This window comes from Calypte anna, chromosome 3, assembly GCF_003957555.1.
Source record: "Calypte anna isolate BGI_N300 chromosome 3, bCalAnn1_v1.p, whole genome shotgun sequence".
Lineage (NCBI taxonomy): Eukaryota > Metazoa > Chordata > Aves > Apodiformes > Trochilidae > Calypte > Calypte anna.
The window spans coordinates 54,420,505-54,442,680 of record NC_044246.1 but is presented as its reverse complement, the minus strand read 5'-3'; the positions used below and the strand labels follow the sequence as shown (position 1 = coordinate 54,442,680).

The window sequence follows — 22,176 nt, the reverse complement described above, 5'->3', positions numbered from 1 at the left end:
AAAGGAATTACAGTAAACTTCCATCTTTACTTGGTAAGATAAAATCAGTGTCCTTTTTTTTCATATACCAGCATATATTGGCAAGAAAAAAATACGCTTCTTAATCTTAAGAAAAAAAATCCTTTATTTATAGGCTTGTTTTTAAAAACAATTACTTCAAATTCACATAAAACTTAGAATGTAAATAAACAAGTTATTACTGGTCAAGATCTGTTTCTGAAAGACAAAAGCTCCAGATTACATTTACCAACCTCCTGCAGCAACAGATAAAACTGGGATGGCAGTAGCATCTCCTAGTTTATAGGATGACTTAAACTGTCCCTTCACTGTATTTTAAGACATGGGCTTAAAATTTAAGTGATTGCTCTCTCCTGTTAATCAATTGTGCAACCACTGTTAAGTATCCCAGTTTAATCTGCTACTTCACAGGAGTAAATGCTCTTCATTGTTGTTACAGGCCATTTTCTTCAAAGAACTGAAGTACTTGTCTTAAAACAATTTCCTTACAACACCAGCACACATTTTCTGATGACACTGTCAAAAGCTACATTATATACAATTCAGATGTACAATTACCTGTAAAATGTCTGTGTACAAAATAGGTTTCTTTTATTAAAAAAAAACAATATTTCACATGGTAGATTTCAATTACATCAGCATTTTAAAAAACAGAAAATAATTGATGAATAATAGCAACATTCAGATTCGTAAGAACCTTCCTGTAAGCACATGTAGAAGAACCTGCACTGGTGTAAGATTGTAATAAGCTCCTTTGAGACAATGTGTGCTAAAAACCCCATGGTATGAATTATGTGAAAAGCTACAGTTGCGCTAGTTAATGCAAAATTATTCTACTTACGAAGTAAATACTGCAGGGGCATCTAATTTACAGCTAGTTAAGACAATACAACTAGTGACAAGAACACATACCTTAGTTAAAAAGTAAATATATACAAAAATATATTAGAAAGTGGTCAAGTTCAATCACAGGCTCATGTAAAAAACATTGTTTTAAATAGCAATAGCAAAAAAATAGCTATTTTCTCTATCTGCAACAGTACAAAAGGCAAAACCTACATATGAGGTAGCAATGCCAAATTAAAAAAGCAACAACTTTGGATTAAGGAGCATTTTCTGTATTTTCATAGCAGATCTGTCAATACAGACATTTAAATGAACACTTCAATTGTTTCAAGAATTAGTATGGTTATTTATAAAAACATTCAATTTTTTTTTCAGTTACTGGAAATGGATTTAGTTACTGATTTCTCCAGTTTATAAAAGAACTACCACATTTCCAAATCTAAAGACTGTACAGAAAAAACATGAAGGCTTTATTATACACACTGAGTAAATGCTATGGTACATGAAGACATAATTTACAAAAATGAAATAATCAAACTGTGGTAATTTTGTTCTTTTCTGTATAATATGCATACACTGCATCTTTTGCTGTCCAGTTTTGAATGCTCAATGCAGTATTGGGGTTCACTACTTACTCCCACTGCCCTGCCCACAGCTGAAAGAAGTATTTGTATTGAGGAGTTTCTGCCAGAAGAGTGGCATCTCTCTAGGGTCAGGTGTGCTGACAGAGAGCAGCCTAGAGTCCCTCTTGGTATGTGCTGAAGTTCCCTTGAGAACATGGTGATGAGTTGGGAGGGGAGTCATTCCTTTTTGTTTCCCCTCCCAATCCCATTCCTTCATCTCTCCTACAGCCATAGGGCAGGAGAGGTCACATGAGCCCTCCTAAGCAAAAAAATCCCATTAATAAAAAAACAGGAGTGGGACAACCACCCAGCTGAGCATTGCCAGTTTTGGGGCTGTACAGGCCCTTCATGTGGGCTGAATCCTTTGCTTCCAGCTCCATTGGCCAAAAAGACTCAACTGCTCCTCCAATTCTGGCAATAAGTCAATCTAAAATTAGATGGTACAGGTAACACCAAAAATTACTGGATGGCATTTCTGTATTTATTGTTTTAAGAAAATAATACACTTTACATCACAGTGCTTTATTAAATGAAAAGAAAAACTCAGGATTCTAAATAAGACTTGACTTGAAAAGTTAGGGCTTCCAAGACTTGGAAATTCACTATTTTTTTTAAACTGAAGTCACAAACAGTTCAAATAACTCATGTATTCAAGATGACTTTTTTAAATACCTGTTGATACACTCCACTGTGGTCACTTTTTTGTAGTTTTTTAAAAAAAGCCTAAATAACAAATAGACCAAGTGCAAAGGTAAGAGGTATGTTTTTATTTGCAAAGAATCTAACTTAAGTAATTTGCAAATCAGGCATCTGGAGTGCTCTAGTAGATATAAGGAAATATGCGGTATGGTACGCGCTGACAATACCTTTCCCATGCCAACCCATATTTTTGCTTACAATGATGTTCATCACGAGCTTCTCTATGAACAAGCAAGCAGATGAAATATATCACGTAGAAATATGGCAAGATGTGATTGAAACCTGCAGAATAAAGTGAGAAAAGTCACTTAAGATACAGCAAAAAATATGCCAGAATTGTTGGCTGTTGGGAGGGAATTTTCACAAGGGCATATAGTGATAAGGGGTAATCATTTAAACCTGAAAGTGGGTAAATTAGGTAAGACATTAGGAATAAATTCTTTAGAGGGTGCTGAGACACCAGAACGTGATGCCCAGGGAGTGGTCTAAAGGCCAGGTTGGATAGGGCTTTGAGCAACCTGGTCTTGTGACAGGTGACATACCTATGCAGGGGGGCTGGGAGCTAGATGATCTTTAAGGACCTTTTCAACCAAAATCATTCTATGATGATTCCATGATTAGCATGTACAAAGCTGGTGAAATACACTTGTTTCAGACTGAAGTAATTTGTACTCCTATTGTAATGAGTTGGACCTTTAGAGGTCCCTTCCAACCCAAACTACTCTATGATCCCCTCTGCCCCGTCCTCAACCTCCATACAGCAACACTTCAGCCATCATGATCCTGACAGAGGATTCAACTCTCATTTTCATGGGGGGAAGCCTCATCCAGGCTATCAGCAGATATATATGCTACTTTTGCTAGTATTGTCTACTTTAAATTAAAACCAAAAATAAAATTAACTCCTGGAGGGAACACCTGAATACAGTAGAGATTCTGCTTGTCTTTCTGACACTTTTTCTCATCTCTTATCTCAGCTGATGTCCTGGTCAGGGCACCAAGCATGTAGTGACAAAAGTCGCACTCTCCCAAAACTCCTTAAGTACCAGAGTCTGCAAAAGCCAGACTTTGCCACAGGGTGCAGGGTTGCTCTGGCTCAGAACACCTATCACATTAATTTTTATGTTTTTATAGAAGAGATTTTTTCGGGCTAAGGAGGAGCCCAGAGCCCTTCCTTAGACTTGCAGGAGGTGGCAAGAGTACCATGACCCAGATCTATTTTCAGAAACTCACACTGCTCTTTCTAAGTTCTTGCAAAGAATTAGGTATAAAAAAATCCATTGGATAAAAAGCTCACTAATTTCCTCCAAGTGTAAACTTCATGCAAATAAGGAAGCATTGCACTTACAAGTAATTCTGAAACAGAATTCCACTCTCTAGTGCTTCATGACTTTTTTAAAGATGCATTTTGCTTAAAGTTCATCCTTATCCTTGTCTCCAAGCAAACTCCCACTTTTGGGGGAACTCTCTTTGAAAACCCTAATAGCACAGCCATTAGCCTTGAAAAAGCAAGGAATAACCTAGTAGCAAGAAAGTCCCAACATTATTGAACAGTAAAGTGTCAGAAAGACAAGCAGAATCTATACTATATCTTTAATCTACGGCAAGATATGAAGGACAGGGTGTAAGAGAATATAGGTGTTGTGTTAAACTTACACCACAGAAATTTGCCATTCAATTAATTACAGGTTTTAGGTATCTCAAATAATTCCCTATCAAACCCAGTCAGATGCCAAAATATACAAATATTTTCAGTAAAACTCACCACAGGGCAGGGACCATGCTAGAGCCATGATGATGTCACCAAGGTAATTAGGGTGACGAACAAAACCCCACCAACCTGTGACAAGAAGCCCTTTTCCAGTTGCAGTGGGTATGAATTTCAGATCTGTGAATAGAGTGTTTTAGTCAATACAACTAGAATGGTGTGAAACAAACAAGAAAAAAGATACTGTATAGCAACTGAACAAATAAAAAAGCACTTACAGGCCAATTTGGGATCTGCTGGATTCCTTCGGAAATTATTTTTCTGAGAATTGGCTCTACGGAATATGTAATAACCAATACCTGGAAATAAACATTTCTTATTTTGCATTTTCAATATTTTCGAGTTTTCTTTCCTCCAATAAGAGCACTCATATGCTCTCTGTGACTCTTCTAGAAGCCAAGTCTTTCCCTCAGGGATAATAATGTATGTAGCCCAGTTTACACTGCTCTAACAAGCCAGAAACGCTATTGGAGACCCTTGTTCTATATCCTTCTATATATTATTGACTGACTCTTTAGATGTGAAAATACAGCTTCTCAAAAGTCTTGTTTTACATTTATGTCTGAAATTAAAAAGTTTGAAGTTTTTTTTAGTTTGAAATTCATTTGAGGTGACACGCTGCAGCTTCTAAGTTTATAGCTCCCTCAACAGCCCAGTGCCTACATCATATACTGACCCACTATTTACAAGTTCACAATATTAAAAGAACCAGACAATGCAGTATTATCTGATTTTGAAATTTTTTCCTCTCATCATCTTTACAAGGCAGCTTAAATTTGCTTTTTATCAGGCTGTATTGAAAAAAATATCACAACAGACTTGAAATAGATGTTTCAGGAAAATAAAAATACGAACTGAAAATGTAAGAAAATATGTTGTATTTCTCAAGACTGCACAAACTTAAGTTGGATGCATCCACATTTTTTCCCAGTGTTTTAAGTTCTTTGTCATGTTAATAAAAAGCTTTTAGGCTTTCTACTTAGGTAAGAGGGACAAACTACAAGGCTCTATTGATACAAACTTTAGATCCCCTAAATATGCAAGATTCTTTTATAAAGCACTGGGTTAGAAAAAAGGAGATGTTTTCCATTGAGCTGTTGTAACCACATGCATCCAGGAAGGAGATGTAAATTTAAAAAAAACCTCTTCTTCTCTAGGTTCTGTAAAGCACAGCCAAGAAGCTATTGCCTTTTGTAAGAACCACTCACAGTCACTTAGACTGACTTTAAAACACATCTGCTACACTTCAGTGTTCTAAATTACTTCTGCAACTCCAGACATGCTGCTCAAAGGAAAAAAATAGGTGGCCAGAATCTCATTTACCCTTCATTTAATAAAATGAGAATTACTAAAGAGTAGCAAGACACATGCTTACAGATAATATGACTGCATCTTAACTAAAGCTTCACCTCACAACTCAAAGAGCCAAAATCAGTACTACAGTATTACTAGCAGTAACATTTATTATAACTCACCATTCAGTAAAGTAATTGCAGCAGCTACAGGCCAAGAAATTGCAGTAGGATGACCAACTAAATAGAACGCCTGTAGGCTGTAGACAAATGGAACCCACACCAAATCTCCAAATGCCAGCATGAATCCAAATCCATCATGGGTAATATCCATTGTAGTCAAAATAGCTTCCTAAAAAGGAAGCGATTTAGAATTTACTAAGCATCATTGATTTACTATTGTAATTAGAAATGGTAGCAGGTAAGTAGGACTGTCACTTACCTCATTCCAAAGAGCATCCACCACATAAAGCAGCTGAAAGCTGTTTACAAGTATCATAGACAGAGATGGCACACTTAGATTGTGTATCTTCATCTCAGCCAAGAGCATTGCCAAGTTTATAACAACCTAGTTTAAAAAATACTGTATTGAAATTTTGTCTGTAAAAGAAAGTAGTCTTCTATATTATACCACAGGACATTTTAATATATGTTTTTGACTTATGGTTTTGACTCATGTTAACAGTTTTAAAATTATGCATTTCACAAGCAACAGTTTGCAACTAACTGTATTTCTGAAGCTGTATAGCCTCAATATATGAGTACTTCAGAAAGGATTATTTATTTCCCACAAAGAAGCTGAAGTGTAGAAATTTTCTGAAGTGAATAAAAATGGTCACTAAAAATCTGGAAAAGTGGAACTGCTTGTGAGTACTTTTTTCCTGTTTGTGAAGATATATCCTTAAAACCAACTATATAATCTGTTTAATATTTAAGCAAATAAATTAACTAAAATTATTGACTCACCCAGCCAATTAATCCTGGACGCAACTCACAGAAGTATTTGAGGTCAAAACTGCCAATTCGTGGGTTTAATTCATGTCCAGTAAAAAAATCATACACAAAATACCCTGCAGATTAAGACATACTCTTTGTTAGCAATATTCTTCCTCTTATAGGCCACTATAGTCCTTCCTAAAGTTCTCTCATTAAAAATCAGAAGTAAGCTTTTAGATTGTCAAGAAAAATGTGACAGTATACACAAAACACAAAGCAAAATCCCACACGGTTAATATTTGGGACACCCAAATATTTTGTTTATGAGAACTAAACTCTTCTGAAGTTACTATAGGCTTACTACTCCTTGACACTTACTCCTCTTTTCCTTTTAGCTTTATCCTGTGAGCTCACATCAGTTTTCATGAGCATGATCTTATGGTAATAATTAATTATGTTTTTCTCCTATTTCACTGCTCTTTGGCAGCAAAAATTTCTTCAGCTGTGACAATTACCTGTCCATCAAGTGATGGACAAGAAAAATGACTTCAAAATATACTGCACTGAGTTAGCCAATAGCAAGCACTTTGCATAACATATACAGAATGCTACTATGCCAACTAGAGATTAAAACTGCACTATCTGAATAAAAAAGTTATGATCATTTATTATTTACATTCATGTACATACATGCTGTGCTGGCAAAGGAACTGAGGATTATTTGAAAACTTTCTTTTAATACACTATTCTTTCCCTTTCTTAGTCATCCTGTGACCCTTCTTAAAAGCACTTTAATGTGCTATAGGACAGACTTCTGTCCTATAAAAAACGTACATATAATTGATACTTTCTCTGCAGTCTCATTACTCAGAATTTCTTTTACAAACTCAGTTCAGCTAACAAAAATAAATATTTTTAAAATATTTTTTAAAATAAACATTTATTTAAATAAACATTTTTTAATTTTTTAAAATAGTTGCACACCAAAATAAAAATTTAGAAATACACTGTAATTTCAAGTTCTATATCCAGCTTCCTACTACCAAAATATCTACATTTTTCAGTTTTTCTATAGTTCCCAGCTGTTCAAGAAAAGGCCCACCAGCAAGGGCACTACAAATTAAATGAGAAGTCTCTTGGGCAAATGCTGAAAACTGGAAGGAAGAAAACGTCCTCTCATCGCTAGGAAACTAGACCAGCCAAGATTCCTTTGCATAAGCTATTAAACATAATCCAACTAAAATTTTAAGCATTTTTCAGTATCTGAGTATAAACAAAAAACTACCACTTAACTTGCAACATATATTTTACACTAGTAGAAAGTTAAAATCACGCTATTATAAAAAACAGCCCTAAATCTAGCCTTTAATTTATAAAAATGAAACTGTAACAAACAACTGGGAAGAAATTATCCAGAATATCCGTAACTTACCAGAATTTCCACCTGGTGCTAGTTCTTCCTCAGGTGCTTTCAGAGACCGAATATACAGATAAATGCTCAACACCAGAGAAAAAGCTGCAGCTGACACTGCAAACTGCATGAAGTGATCATACAAATAATGAAGTTCAAATTCAAAGTATAATAAAGTTCCAATAGCTGCAGCAGTCAACATAAAAGCATAAAACCCTAAGGAATGTAGAAGAAAAACATATTAGACAAAATAAAAATCCATTCTATTCCAATCCATTCTATTTTTACCTCTTTCAAGATTTGTCTGTATTCTTATACATCCCATGATCCTGAGCTTCAAACTTAAGGAGCACAGAAATATACCTAAGACTTTCTGCCTATGCCTTGAAAATTCATGTGTTCATCAAAACCACAGGAACACTGAGCACTCCTAAATTTTTTACAACATAGGATTCAATTTCACATTGTAGGGCAAAACGGACACTGACACTAGATAATGATAGCAGGTCACAAAATCTTATTTGTTGGACAGCTCAGAGAACCACATTTCTTCAAGTATTTATCTTCATACATGCCTTGAATACAGATACCAACTAAAGTACAAATACCAATTAAAGTATTAAGTATTAAAAAACCTGTCAAGTTAAAACATGAACACAAAATTCTCTCTACTTTGAGAGGATAAAATTATGTACTTTGAATGATGTCCAAATATAAGCAGGCAGTTCTGTACAGCTGTCACTTAAGTACCTTCTGTGAACACCTTCACAGAGGGACAAAGGTTGAGGTTAGAAGAGACCTCCATAGCTCATGTAGTCCAACCCCTCTGTCCAAGCAGGGCCACCTAGAGCTGGTTGCCCAGGACTAAGTCCACATGGCTTTTAAGCATCTCCAAGGATGAAGAGATGAAGATACCACAAGTTCTCTTGCAGTAAGCCTGCAACCCATGCCAGTCCTCAGAAAAAAAAAAAAAAGTTAAAAAAGTTTCCTTTAGGAACATTTCCTAATGTTCAGATGAAATCTCCTGCATTTCACTTTGTACCCTCTGCCACTTGTCCTTTCACTGGTCTCCTTCATTTCATCCAGAAGGCTTTCAAGGTTTCTTTGAGAATTAGCCTTTGAAACATCAAGATGTTTCTGTTTATTTATTTTAAGCCATCCAAACCATGCAGGTGAATACCTCCCTTCATCAGAATGTGGAAAAAAATTTTAGAAATACACCCTAGTGAAGACAGAAGTCCAAACCCAAAAAAGTTACGAGGCAGCCTCAATCTAACTCGCTTCTACAGCATGTAGTTCACTTGGCTTTCATGATTTACAGCCCTGTTCCGTCTTAAAAAATGTGACTTTAAAGAGGTCCAGTTACCAGATTCACATGACAAAATCCCACTCAGTTTTTTAATATAACAATTGAATTATATTACCACCAGTTCCTTGAACTGACTTACCAATTAAATAGGCAGCCTGGAATACTTGTGAAGCATAAAAATACACTCTTCTATTTAAGCCTGGGAAAGCAGGACTGCTGAAACACTCTAAGCTGTACTCTTAAACCTAGATGAAAAGCTTGCCTTATTCATAGGTAGTGAAATAAGATCTGAATATGGACTCGGAACCGGTTTTTGCCAGCAAGAACATCTTAATCAATTATAACATGCTTCTTAGTCTGTAAATCAATGACATCCATGATGATCTAGACACATAAGATCTCTGCAGATCACTCCTGAACATCTCCTCAAGAGCAACAGACCCTGTTTACTTGAGCATTACTAACACTTTGAACAGACAATTGCCCATTTAACAAGCATGCAAGAAATAGGACAGGAGTCACCAGATGCAACTGGATGCAAACCAGGTGCCCTGCACAGTGTTGCATCTTGCTCTTTGGGCAGTTAGTTCCTGTTCATTACTAGCCTTGTTCTAAAGATAGTCATATCTTATTTTATGAAACATATACAACAGATTACATAGGTTTGACTCTTGAGTGTATCTTTCATAATCTGTATTTTATGGCACTGAGCACTGGCAATCAGACTAATACCAAATTCCAGAATAAGCAACTGCAATATGCTTACCATTTATCCGGTAATGAAGTTTCTTTCCATTTGAAAGAGGCAGGCCTTCTACAACCTAGGGAGAATAAAATAGTAGTTTTTCAACAAGGTACTTTCTGGGGGCACTGGCAGGGGAGGGAACTCAAGCACATCCTCCAAAAAGATTTTTAGTCAAGGTAACCAGCTGGACACATTGAAATCTGAAGATTATGCATTGTTCTCAAAACCATACTTTGCATATCAAAATAAAAAAGGTAAGTTTCATAGAATTATTTCTTTTTAATCTCGTCCTAACAGCCTCAAGAAAACGGAACAGCTTCAATACTTAGAACTAAGTATAGCAACAGAACAACATGACTGAATGATCTATTTGTGCTAGTGTTCCCTCAGTCTGGCAGTACCCCTTAAGTCACAGAAAGGAAAACGGAGCATTTGCCTGACTGGCTAGAATGGTTTTTAGCTTCCCATAAGTGAATATTACATTCCAAAACACTGGATCTCAGTAAGAAACTGGTTAACAAACAGTCAGTCTAAAATTCAGATACTTGAAATTCTTCTAGAATTCTGTCATGCAAATTCTATCCATGCTTTGATTTGAACTCTTATATAAAGCCTTCTGCCTTTTCTTCTTTAAGACTGAAATTCATGGCCATTAAATTCTTAACAAACTGTGCTATTTTAACCTTACAGAAACCAGCAGTAGTATTCCAACTTAATATGCATTAAGAGTATACCCTGCCTCCCAGAGTAATGCACTAATTAATTATCCATAAAGACCCAATTGCAACTGAACAGCTTACCTTTCCAATTGGCAGCAAGTAAAATAGAGCTTGAAGGAAAAACCACAGAAGAAAAACACCAAACACCCTGGGCTCCCAAAGACTTTCAAGTGCTGGGAGAGGAGGAGGGAAATTCAGAAGGCTGGGGTCATCTTGTTTGCATATCAACAGTAAGTAGAACACAGTAGCAGGCAGGAAAAATATCAACATGAAGGTCCCTGTAACAGACATCATGTGATATGAGCAGATGAATATAGAAAATTAAAAAAAAAAAAGCTTAAACTCCACAAGTAAGCTTGATATTAACTTTAGTAATAAAAAATGGGTTGTAATTATCTAGTCCACTATCATGTGGCTCTGGATTCTCTGACCAGAGAAACATTGGAAAAATTTTTTTACATGACAGTATTGTCAGTAAGTTAAAAACATTAAAGTACTAATTTTCAACTATCATGACAGTTTGCACACATACCAATTCTTCCACCAAACTCTAGTTCCTCTCTTTTTGATGATGGTTTTTCAATTGTTTTTATTGTCTCAAAAATCTTTTTCTCTGAATACATCTCCTCTTTCTTCTTTTCTTCTTTTCTTGGACGCAAGTTGTACTGTTCAAGCACACGCTCAATTTCCACATCTGGTTTCAACTTTTGCTGTTAACGAATAAAAAATTCCCAGTGATTTTACCTTATTTTACTTTGATTATTTGTATTAGGACATTATTCACTATAGAACAGCAATATACAATGTTCTACTGCCATACAGTACTTAAGTTTATGCATTTAAATGAAGGGCCTCCTAAAGCCAGTTTCATTGTGGTCACTTTGGATATGGTTATGTCTCAACAGCTTCTCTATCACAGGTCATCCATTCCTACCTCCTTTCTGCTGCAACTCTCTGCATTATCTATCAGTTAAAGAACTGATCTGGGGAAAAAAAGAATAAAATAAAATAAAATTTGGTTTCTATGGCCTAAAACATTCATACTGTAAAAGCATGGGAATATAAACACTAGTAACCACAGAGGGCTGGTGGAAAAAAGAAGACAAGAAAAATTAATTTAACTCTCCTCTTCTGACAACTTCATCTCCCTCTCCCCTCATCTTAATTAGCTCAACAGTGCTTTTGACCTCTGAGTTATGTTGCATTCTATTTCTCCTTGATTACTGCATTGCCCTTTTCTAGGAATTGCTGAGAAATAATTTTAGTGCAACATAAAACTAGGAGTAAATACAATCTTCATACCTCCAAGGTTATGCAGGATGTGTCATTCCTTTCTGTACTGTCAGGTTCACCATTGTACCTTCTGGTGTTATTCTCACCTGATTTCTGGTTAAAAGAAAAAACAGGTTTAGTTTCTGAGTAACAGCTGCATCACATATATAATGAATAATTAAGAACACCAACTATAGTATTTTTTCAACTGTCAATACTCTGGGTTTCTCTACAGGAAAAAAAGTGAGTTCACTGTCCAAAGCACAGAGAGTTTCAGCTCACAAGCAAGGGAAGAAAACTCATTTAAGAAAAAGAAAGGGTTATTATTTTTGTTTTAATTAGTAGTGAAATTAAGAGACAATAATACATCTTCCAGGTTATTTTAAATTCATCACTAGGAATTGCCAAGGATGAAATACATGTCTATTTAGTAGTTTAATAAGAAAAGCTGAGAAATTTTCAGTGTCCTGTGTATCATATGACTCTGCAGGACTAAAAGAAAAGTTTCGGTTTCCATTTAAAATCTTTCCAAGAAATAAACTGTCTTACAAAAATGAATCTAGCTTAAACAATTCTGGGAAGACACAACTTATCTGTTTTATGTTATTTCAATTTAACTTTGTTGAAAAAGGACCAGGTTATTCCATTGTACAACAACAATCAGATCAATCCTACTCCTCAATCAAAAGCCAGAAGAAAAGCACCAAATATAGTTATTTTTTTTATATTAAGTAAAGTATAGCTGCTGGCTTCAAACTACTCATGACAAGCATATGGTTCACAGGCTATAAACTGGGTCACCCAGCTCAAAGCAGTCCACAGCAAAATAAAACCCACAGCAATTTCAGTGTCAGGGAATGCTTTCAGTAATAGCAACTTGCTAAACTAAACCTGTCTATTTAAAATTAAATGTTAATATCTTGAGTTTTAAAATTAAATTTTAAACCACATTGGTCTGGTTTAATTAAAGCCTAACTAAACCCTATCTATTTCAATAGATGAGCAGAAGGCATTTCCAATTCAAGGGACTGTGTTGCAGACAAGTATCACTTGACACTATATCAAGAGCACAAGAGGCAGAAGAAATATTGCTTCTTGTGTTAGAGGAACATCATCTCTACTATTAGTCACTTACAGAACATCAGAACTGGTATTAGTACTCAATATAACCCTCACAAAAAGGCCAAGAACAACCATGAAGTTTCAGCAGAAAAGGTTATTTGGTAAACTCACTAATCCTTGCAGCATAGTTTTTATAAGAACAGTTCTGCAATATTAACATTCAGCAAGAACACACATATATATACACATTCTACACTTAAATTCTGCAGTTCTCCCACAGAAGCATCACAAGTTTTCCATTACTATTTTAATGAACTGCATATGATAACAGAACTCATTTTAATACCTACCTGCTATGAACTGATTAATATATCTGAAGGCAACTTCCTCTGGTCCACTTCACAAGTTGGAGCATATGGCTAACAATTATTTAAATATTTAAAATAATACATTTGTGTTTGAGTCCTGAGGACTTCAGAGTACCACCAAATTCAAACAGAATTTAACAACATACATTTACATTTCAACAATTCCCTTACAACTCAGCAAGCCAGAAAGCCTACTTTCAAAGAAAAAATGGCAGGTCGAAGATTCCCTGAATTCATATTTCCTGAACAACAGAATTAACTGCAAAAAATCTACCTTTTACAATAATAAACCCAGCATGCATAAAACATCTTTTACAAAAAGCAAAAATTTGTTTTAGAAAACTCCCACAAACCCACATACAACGAATGAACAAATTAATACCAATAGAGCTAAGTTGGTTTCCTGAATGGTTTTCTTTTTCTCATCTTTAGATTCTCTGCTTTGGGAAGAAGAACGACGTCTCCCTTTTGCTGGCCGACCAGGAGATCTAGATCGAGATCTGCTAGAACTTCTTCTGGAGGGAGAACTTGAAGAGGACTGGCTCTTCCTGTGCTTGAATGATGACTGTGACTAAAAGAGGGGAAGAAAGCAAAACGTTATTTTAGACGTTACAAAGAACAATTTTAGAAACATCCTTTTTTATGAGGACTCTGGCACATAGTTCTGCAGAATTACATCTAACTTCCTTTACTGATGCTGTACAAAGCCTGTTAAAAAAGAGTAGATACAGCATACTCATTTTTGCTGTATACCCAAATAATCCTGTCCCAAGTTGAACTACTGATGATTCACGTCAAAGCTACAGAAATCAGGGTATGAATGTAAGTTATCAATGTGAACACCAAGCTCTTAAGCTTTTGCACAAATAAATGAAATCATAGCTACCTTTTAAGCCTGAAGAGAAGGCTGTCATTTCAATTACTTAGCTTTATTAATATATTTGGCATATCAAGATGCAATGATCTGTTTATGGCAACACAGCTCAAATCAACATTAAGCAAAACAAAATCAGCTAAATTATTAAATTAGATGTGATAACTAATTTCATAGTTTTTCCCCAAAGAACTCAGTTTTATTTTTCTGTGAACCCTACAATGTAAAATTCCCACAACAAAACCTTTTTATAAGGCATAAAAGATAGGTATTTTCTTAGCTTGAGTTTGCTAACCTAAAAGCATAAAGTGAACAAGTTATAAAGTATTTTAAAGCAGTGAAAATAGTTGCATAGCTCAGGGCAGAAACATTTGGTCTCCAAAGCTGAGTACACCAGCATGTACACTGCCACCAAAAGTGAAACAACAGTTCACAAAGACACACAAGTTATCTTTGAACTTACACAGATTTCAGAACAGGCCTTAAAAATCAGCTACAGAAAACATTAAAAGAACTTTCTTCTTCATGCATTACCACATTTTAAATTGCAGTGAAACTTGTATGCAGAGATTCAAAAGCCTTTATTAGTAACAGAAATTAAACAAAAAAGATACATAAAGGGAAAAGGATGTGCTCATATACATACGACCTCACTCTTTCAGAACTCCCGAATTGTTACAAATAGGGCAAAATACCTTATGAAACCTTTGGGGACCTAAAATGAGCTGTTCACAGATCTTTTATGTATGTGCTCAAATGATACGAGCTATTTATATTTATAGTGATTCTAAACAACCTGATTCAATTTGTTTTCAAATTTTCTTACTGAGAAGTGCAAAAAATCAAATTAGTATCAGCCCTGATTATTAGCTTTATAAGACACCCAAGACCAGTTTTCCATGAATAGTCATGCTATAAAGCTCCAGCAAGATCAGACTTTTTTTACCCTAAATGTATTACTGTGTTTTCAACATAAACAATCATGCTTCTTTAAAATTAGTCAGCATTCTGAACTTCCACTTGAGATGTCACATAAGTTACTTAGCATGAATTCCTTGAAGGCAGCTAATGAAAACTTTCAAGGCAACTAACCAATAGTAAACTGTACTTTTATCAACATGACAAAATCAATATAACCTTACATTAGCAATACTGACAATTATATAAACATGTACTCACCCTTATATCACTTTCTTTCAATGCAAGTTCAGTCCCATCTTTGTACTTGACAGTGTAAAGATGAGAAACATCATTGTAACCAGTCACTTGTACTTCGTAGTACAGGACACTTCCTGGCCAACGGCCCATCACCACCTCGCCATCAGCAAACCTCCGGCTTGGCATTTTCCAAATGCAATTCCTGGAAAAAGAAATTAATCAGCCTACATGAATGCTAAACATAGAGCTTATTTTTCCCTCCTCCAGTATTATTTAGGCTGGAACACAGAAATGTTAGAATAAACAAATTTTCAGCTTAAATAGGCAAAAAGCTGCCTGGGAAGAAAAAAAGATTATTTGCCAAATGAATAGAAGTTCATCGTCAGTGACCACCAAAAACAGGCAAAGCATATACTTGGCCAAAATTACATACATGTAGTTGATCTTATCTAGAGGGGAAAAGCTAATCCATAAGGTGTATTAAGCATCCTGTAACCCTTTTTTCCTGCAGTTCTACAGAAATTACATAAGTGATTATTTCTAAACATTAAAATAAATTGTCTGAAATCTATTCAGTACACAAAGCCACATCACATATTTTCTATTTGTTATGCCAACACTCCAAAGTGAGGCAACACCAGAATCTAGGCTCCTGTCTGGATTGAATGTTTTCTTTTGCACCTGTTTAGAACAAGGCTTATAATATCTTTTGCAGAGGCCTGTAGGAAAACTCAGTACAGCATCAGAGAAATCACATATATCCTGAAAATCTAAATTCTGTCCTCCTACCTGCACTGTAAGATTTTTACTTGATATTAGCAAAACAAAGTTTAAGTGACTACCACCCTTGTATTCCATCATCTAATGATGCAGGGGGCAAAAAACAAAAACAAAACACCACACCACTGCAACTTATGTTTTTAAATGTAAAGTCCTGTATAACTCTTTAAAAAGTGCCTTGTATTAATGTCATTGCCATCTGAAAATATTTATCCGTAGAGCAGAAGATACTTTTAATCTGAACTGTGACTCAAGCCTCCAGCAGATGAAGTGAGAGTATCTTAACAGCCTAAGGTAAAATACATACATACATACATACTTACTTAAGTACTTATGTACTATCACCATATCAACATATGACCTTAGAATGGGAGGACACAAAAACAAACCAGCAAATACTTATTTATAGTAAAAAAGATATGAAGCCACAAAGGAAAAAAAAAGTGAAAGCAACTATTTTACTAGCTACTCATTCAGTACACACTGACTAACCTGCAGTGAAAAGTTAAAATACTTTAGTGAAAAATGCTGTTAAGACGCAATCACAGACCTTCATAGCATATGCGGGGAGGGAGCTAAGTAAGGCTTTTCAATGAACTTTCATTCTGATGATGCTTGTTGTTAGAAGCTGCAATGCTTGTTTTTAGATTTTGCCTCTATAGCTCTTGCCAAGTCAAAGAAACAAAAAACTTCCCTCATGGGATTTTGCTACTAATATTCCCAACTGCTTCAAAACAAGATCTATGTCTTGTACTGTATAGTATTTGAAGGACCAAAAAGAGTAGGTTTCACTTTGTTTTCGTTTCACTGAGATCTGTTGGTCAGAAAAATTATTAGTTCTAGTCTATGCTTGTAGACACATGCTGTCTTCTAATTAGTGTTTCTTATCCCAGTCTCATATTACTTTCTTGTTCCTCCTAAATTCTCATTCCTCCAACTCTGTTTTATCCCGGTCAGTTTAACCGCCTCAAATTCACAGCCTTCTTTCTTAAGACTCTGTGAAATACAAATTATGTATTTTCATTTCAAGTTCTTCCCCATTCTCTCCTTATTCCCCTTTAATTCCTCAGGAGGTTTCTGTCTTTTCTGCTCTTATTCATCAAACTAGTACCAGTTCCTTTTCATGACCTCTGGGCTCAAGATCAAATTTCAATCTCATTCTTTATCTCCTTGCCAAGGTTTCTCACCCAAAAGATGGTTCTTTAGGATATCCATGTCTACTACTGCTCTTTTCCCAGCCTCTTCAATAGTCTAATACCAGTCCTTCACCAAGTCCAGTCATAGCTTTCACCAGATGTCATAACCTGATCTGTGACTTAATTTCCTCTTTGCTGTTGTAATTCCTACACTCCCAGCCAACTGCTTCCTCACTGGATTTGCAACACTTTTCGGCATCATCTGTAAACTCAGAACTTGACCAGGACAACGTACTCATTAGGAAATTCTAAGTGTGGGATAGATGAGTGGACAGTGAGGTGGATTGAGAGATGGCTGTGAGACAGAACTCAGAGGGTGGTGATCAATGGAGCAGGGTCAAGTTGAAGGCCTGTAAACAGCAGTGTACCCCAGGGGTCAGTACTCTGCCCGGTCTTGTTCAACATGGGACCTGGACAAGGGGACAGAGTGTACCTCAGCAAATTCACTGATGATACAAAATTGGGAGGGGTGACTGACGCTCTGGAGGACCACGCTGCCATCCTGCGTAACCTGGACAGGCCAGAGAGCTGGGCAAAGAACCGTAATGAGGTTCAACAAGGGCTGGTGTAGGGTCCAGCACCTGGGGAGGAAGAATGCCATGCACCAGTATAGGTTAGGGCTGGACCTGCTGGAAAGCAGTTCTAAGGAGAGGGATCTGGGAGTCCTGGTAGACATCAAATTATCCATGACTCAGCAGCGTGCCCTTATTGCCAAGAGGACTAGAGGTCCCTTCCAACTCTGACAGTTCTGTAATTCTGTGAAAAGCTGCCAGATCTTTAGGACAAAGTTGTGAAAAACAATCTTTCGAGTTTAAGTCCTTTTTGGAAAAGGGAAATGTTACTACAGACACATTAAACAATTTTTATGATTTATAACAACCACTTCAAAATTGAGATGAAACACCATAGGGATAATAAAATGCAAGTCTCTACCAAATTTCATCCAGGGTACTAGAGGAGGCTGCCTAGGAGGTTGTGGAGTCTCCTTCCCTGGAGACATTCAAAGCCCACCTGGATGCATTCCTGTGTGACATGCTATACGTGATCCTGCTTTGGCGGGGGGGTAGGACTAGATGATCTTTCAAGGTCCCCTCCAACCCCTAACTTTCTATGATTCTCACTCAAAATGCAGCGTTTTTGTATACATATATGAAGGCAGCTCAAAGAAACAGTAACCTGGTGATTTAATTCTTTATAAGGTAAAAAAAAAAGTAATTACTTTTTATTCTACCAAAAATTACATTGTTCTGCATTCCTGTGACTCCTGTGAAGGAAGTTGGTAATCCTCATTCCACATACTATACTTCTAGCTTTTAAAGGCAGCCTACATCTGTTCAGATAACAAAAACCATTACTGGCATCAATACTGAAGATTGGAAGTCTTAAAAAAAAAAAGTTTAGAAGTTGCATTTTGTGTTTTCTACTCTTTTAAACTCTACACACATCCTTGACAATTTTCAGGGTACCAGGCAGCATCAGCCTAATGTTCACAGTCCTATACAAACTTCTTAAATTCAAAGGGCTTAAAAATATATAACCATGTGACCTCAAAAGAAAATCATTTCATAAAATGAAGCCTTTACCAGATACCTGGTTGCAAATATATTCACTTACTCCCAAGATGTAATTTGTATTTTCTAGATCATTATGTTTTTCCTTTAGGAAACTAGGCTCTAGGGAATGCCTCAAAAGGATTTTGTATCCTGTACCAAGCAAAGACAATTAATGCAAAACTCACTGGACCTTAAAAATTGGTCAAGACGAGTTACTGCTAACTCAACTAAGAACTAAATAATTAAAAAGAAACAAGACAGAGAAACCACACACTCAATTTCTGGTCTTTCTTAATGACCCTCTCAGTAGATATAGACAGATAGCTCACTCCTCTCAAAAAAAACAATAAACTAACATACAAACCAAGAAGAAAAAGACTGCTAGCTTGTAGTCACCAGAAGATCATACTACATCATCATAAGTTGGGTGTACAGTTTTAAGAAATTGAAAAAACACACTAAACAAAGTTTTCCTTTCGAAAAGCAAAATTCATAAATATGCAGTGGTTCTACTTACTAATTTTAACATCTGACCACTGGTAAGTGATGTTGTGTATGTCAGAGAATAAACTGAATTGCCCACTGAATGCAAAAAAATAAGAAAACATTGGCAGTAGAGCCTAAAAAGACACAGCTTCCTACATGGAAAGTTACTACTGCATTCACCCTAGAGATCAAGCTATGCAGGACCTTTTCAGGATCATCATTATTCATTCCACATTTCTAGCTCTTTACACTTCCATACTGATGGAGGCATCTACTCTTGTTCAAGCCTGGCTTTGACTAAACAGCCAGATTAGCTTCACCGCTACAAACAAATAGAAGTCAAGTAAGTCTCAAGGTAAAATGAAACTCTGTCGATCCTTAGGCAGCGAAATGAAGTTTTTCCCTTTTTACCAGAAGCAGTGAAAGCAGAGGGAAAGCTTCAGGACCTTCAACTCCCCGAGCAGGGACACGGAAGGCGGCAGGGTGAAGGTCGCAACACCGCGCTGTTGAGAGGAAGGGGACCACGTGCCACGGGCGGGGACTGGCCTGGCCCGGCCCCTCAGCCCCGCCCCGACAGCACCGCTCGTTCGGGCCTGGCGTAGGGCCTCCAGCCGTGGAGGAAGGGAGGGGCCGCGCCAGGTCAGGCCGCCCGTCTGAGCCTCTCCCATGGCGCCCCTCCGCCACACCGCGTCGCCGCGGCCTTCCCCTACGCCACGGTGGGGCTGCAAAAAGCAGGGAGGGAGCGGCGACGTCCCGAACAAAACGGAGAAGCCCGGCCTCCCTACCCATAAAGCCCAAACAAGCGGTGGGGGCAGCGGGTAAGGTCGCAGCTCGTCTTCACACCAGGAGAGAAGACAGAACGGGGCCGCTTCCCGACGCCCGCGCATGGGGGCGGAGAGAGGCGGCGGCGATTGGCCGGAGCGCTTCCCCCGGGAAGGCCGCGGAGGGGGGTGTGTCCCGGCCCGCGTCTGCTCCGGTATCGTCACTCCCTTACCTGGCGCCTGCCCTCCCGGGCTGGGCAGGAGGCACTTCCGCGGAGCAGCGAGAACCGGGGCTGAGCTCGGCGTTCTCCACTGAGGGAAACAACCACCCTAAGCGACGGTTACAGGGGCTCAACGTCCGCCCCTTCCCACCCGCCAACGGCTCCTATTGGCCAATACGTGCCGTTTGAATCGGGGGTGGCCGCACGCGATTGGCTGCCGCTCGATGGCGCGGTCCTCCCGCGGGAGTCTCGCCCACCGTTCGCCCGGCTGAGGGGACGAGCGGGGCGGCTGCCCCCTCACGGCCACGGGAGGCTGGCGAGAACCGTGCGAGTGAGGAGGGAAGGAAAGGCTCGAGGAGGGAGAGCTGCGGAGAGATCGAGGGCGCCATCCCGGCGGCGGGAGCCGTCTCAAGCCGCCTGCGCCACGCAGGCCCCTCCGCCGGGTAGTAAACAAAAAGAGCCGTTCCGTAGCCACAGCGCTCGTGGAGGTGGCGGGACCGGGAAGACGCTGCTGGCTGCCCGTGATCCTGTCAGCCTTGGACCCAATGGGGCTGAAAGGTGGTAAAAAGAGCCGGCTCTCCACAAGAAAAATAAAAAAGGAAAAAGAACAGTGGTGCGTGTGGTTAGCTGTTCTTTTGAGGCAACCTTTTCAGGAAGGCCGTTGAAGTTACTGGCAGGTTTTGAAATGAGGAATTCTAAGTAATAAAGCGGACAGAAGAAAAAATAGGTTGTGGGAAAGTTGAGTTTCATATGCAGTGAGTTTTAAGGTAAAGTAAGTTGACTGTGTTAAGTGCTTTAATCTTAAAAACTGTTACATCCTTTAAGGATGAAACATGGTTAAGTTTGAGTTGGTACAATCTGTATGGACCTCCCAAACTGTCTGAATTTGGACATGGTCTGACAAGTCATCTGACCTAATCGTCCAAAATTAAGATTCCTGAAAGACAAAAGCATTGTTTTTCAGTACAGAAACTGGCAATACCACATAGACACGGCAAAAATCAAGGATTAAAAAAACAACAGCAAAACTCCAAAACAAAAAAACAGACCAAATAATGCAACAAAAAGCGAGTAGACGTAAATAGGACCTAAGGTAACCATGTACTTAATTTGGCTGAGACAGGTATGTGCTCACAAGCTTTTAAGTAAATTCAGGAAATGAGCCTCCCTATGTGAATTACATGTTTTTGTTCTTTACTATTTTTTCTACATGTTTTGGCCTTGAAACTTTTAATTTTCCCAAGCATTTTCTTTTTCAATTTTATATCCCCTCTGCTTTTTCCTTTTTTAAAACAAAATAGGTCAGGTTGTATTTTCTTATTGTTTAATTATTTTTTTTCACTACATGATGCAATAAGAAGCACCTAAGTGAGATGAAAAGTTAGCCAAACCTATGCCTAATCATGTTTGGCATAGATTTATTTAAATGCAGTCAACATAAATTCGTTCTTTCATTCTTAAGGCAATTAGCCTTTATCTGCAAGACATTTGATAACTATACGAAAGAACGTAACTGAAGTTCCATTTCTAGCTTCAGATAATAAATGCTTTTTTTTCCAGCTAAGATTTTTGGTTTATTACTATTGCACAATTTACAATTATGTTAAGAACTGTTTTCAGCAGATGTTTTAATTACAGCAACTAATGTTTGGAATGAGCCTGCTTCATTGGCAACAAAGGTCTACAATCATTAAGGTTAAATATGAGTATTTTCAGTTGTAATCTCATTTGGAGAATAAACATGCCTTCAAAGTCATATTTTTGATTCATGATTGTTGGACCTGGATTAGAAAACTGTTGAGCCATTCAGAACTTTTTATTGCAATCCTACCAGTGAACCTGTTGATAATTGTTATAAATTGGAGAAAACCCACTCAGACCATCACCATATTACCTGTGCACTGCTGCACGGTAGGTTTTCAGTGTCTTATATAAAGCAGAGAAATTTGCTATCTATCCATAAAAGTATCTCAATCTCACAACATAAAACTGAGAAAATAATTTTTCAGTCTCTTATTTTAGTGATAAATACTAAGCACTTCAGTATCACATCCAACTGAACACTACAACAGGTACAGA

At 37.5% G+C, this 22,176-nt stretch overlaps 1 protein-coding gene across 1 annotated transcript; it reads right to left on the bottom strand.

Moving 5' to 3' along the window:
• Window positions 1-100: 100 nt before the first annotated feature.
• Window positions 101-20,253, bottom strand: LBR (lamin B receptor). The gene is made up of 14 exons (XM_008501125.2): window positions 20,110-20,253; window positions 15,122-15,302; window positions 13,451-13,639; window positions 11,669-11,752; window positions 10,899-11,076; window positions 10,448-10,644; window positions 9,669-9,723; window positions 7,615-7,809; window positions 6,213-6,316; window positions 5,689-5,814; window positions 5,430-5,598; window positions 4,173-4,253; window positions 3,952-4,074; window positions 101-2,468 (listed from the first exon to the last, which is right to left on the bottom strand). Exons 2-14 carry the CDS (start codon window positions 15,284-15,286, stop codon window positions 2,308-2,310), a joined length of 1,827 nt encoding a protein of 608 aa, XP_008499347.1. The 5' UTR covers window positions 15,287-15,302; window positions 20,110-20,253; the 3' UTR covers window positions 101-2,307.
• Window positions 20,254-22,176: the final 1,923 nt, after the last annotated feature.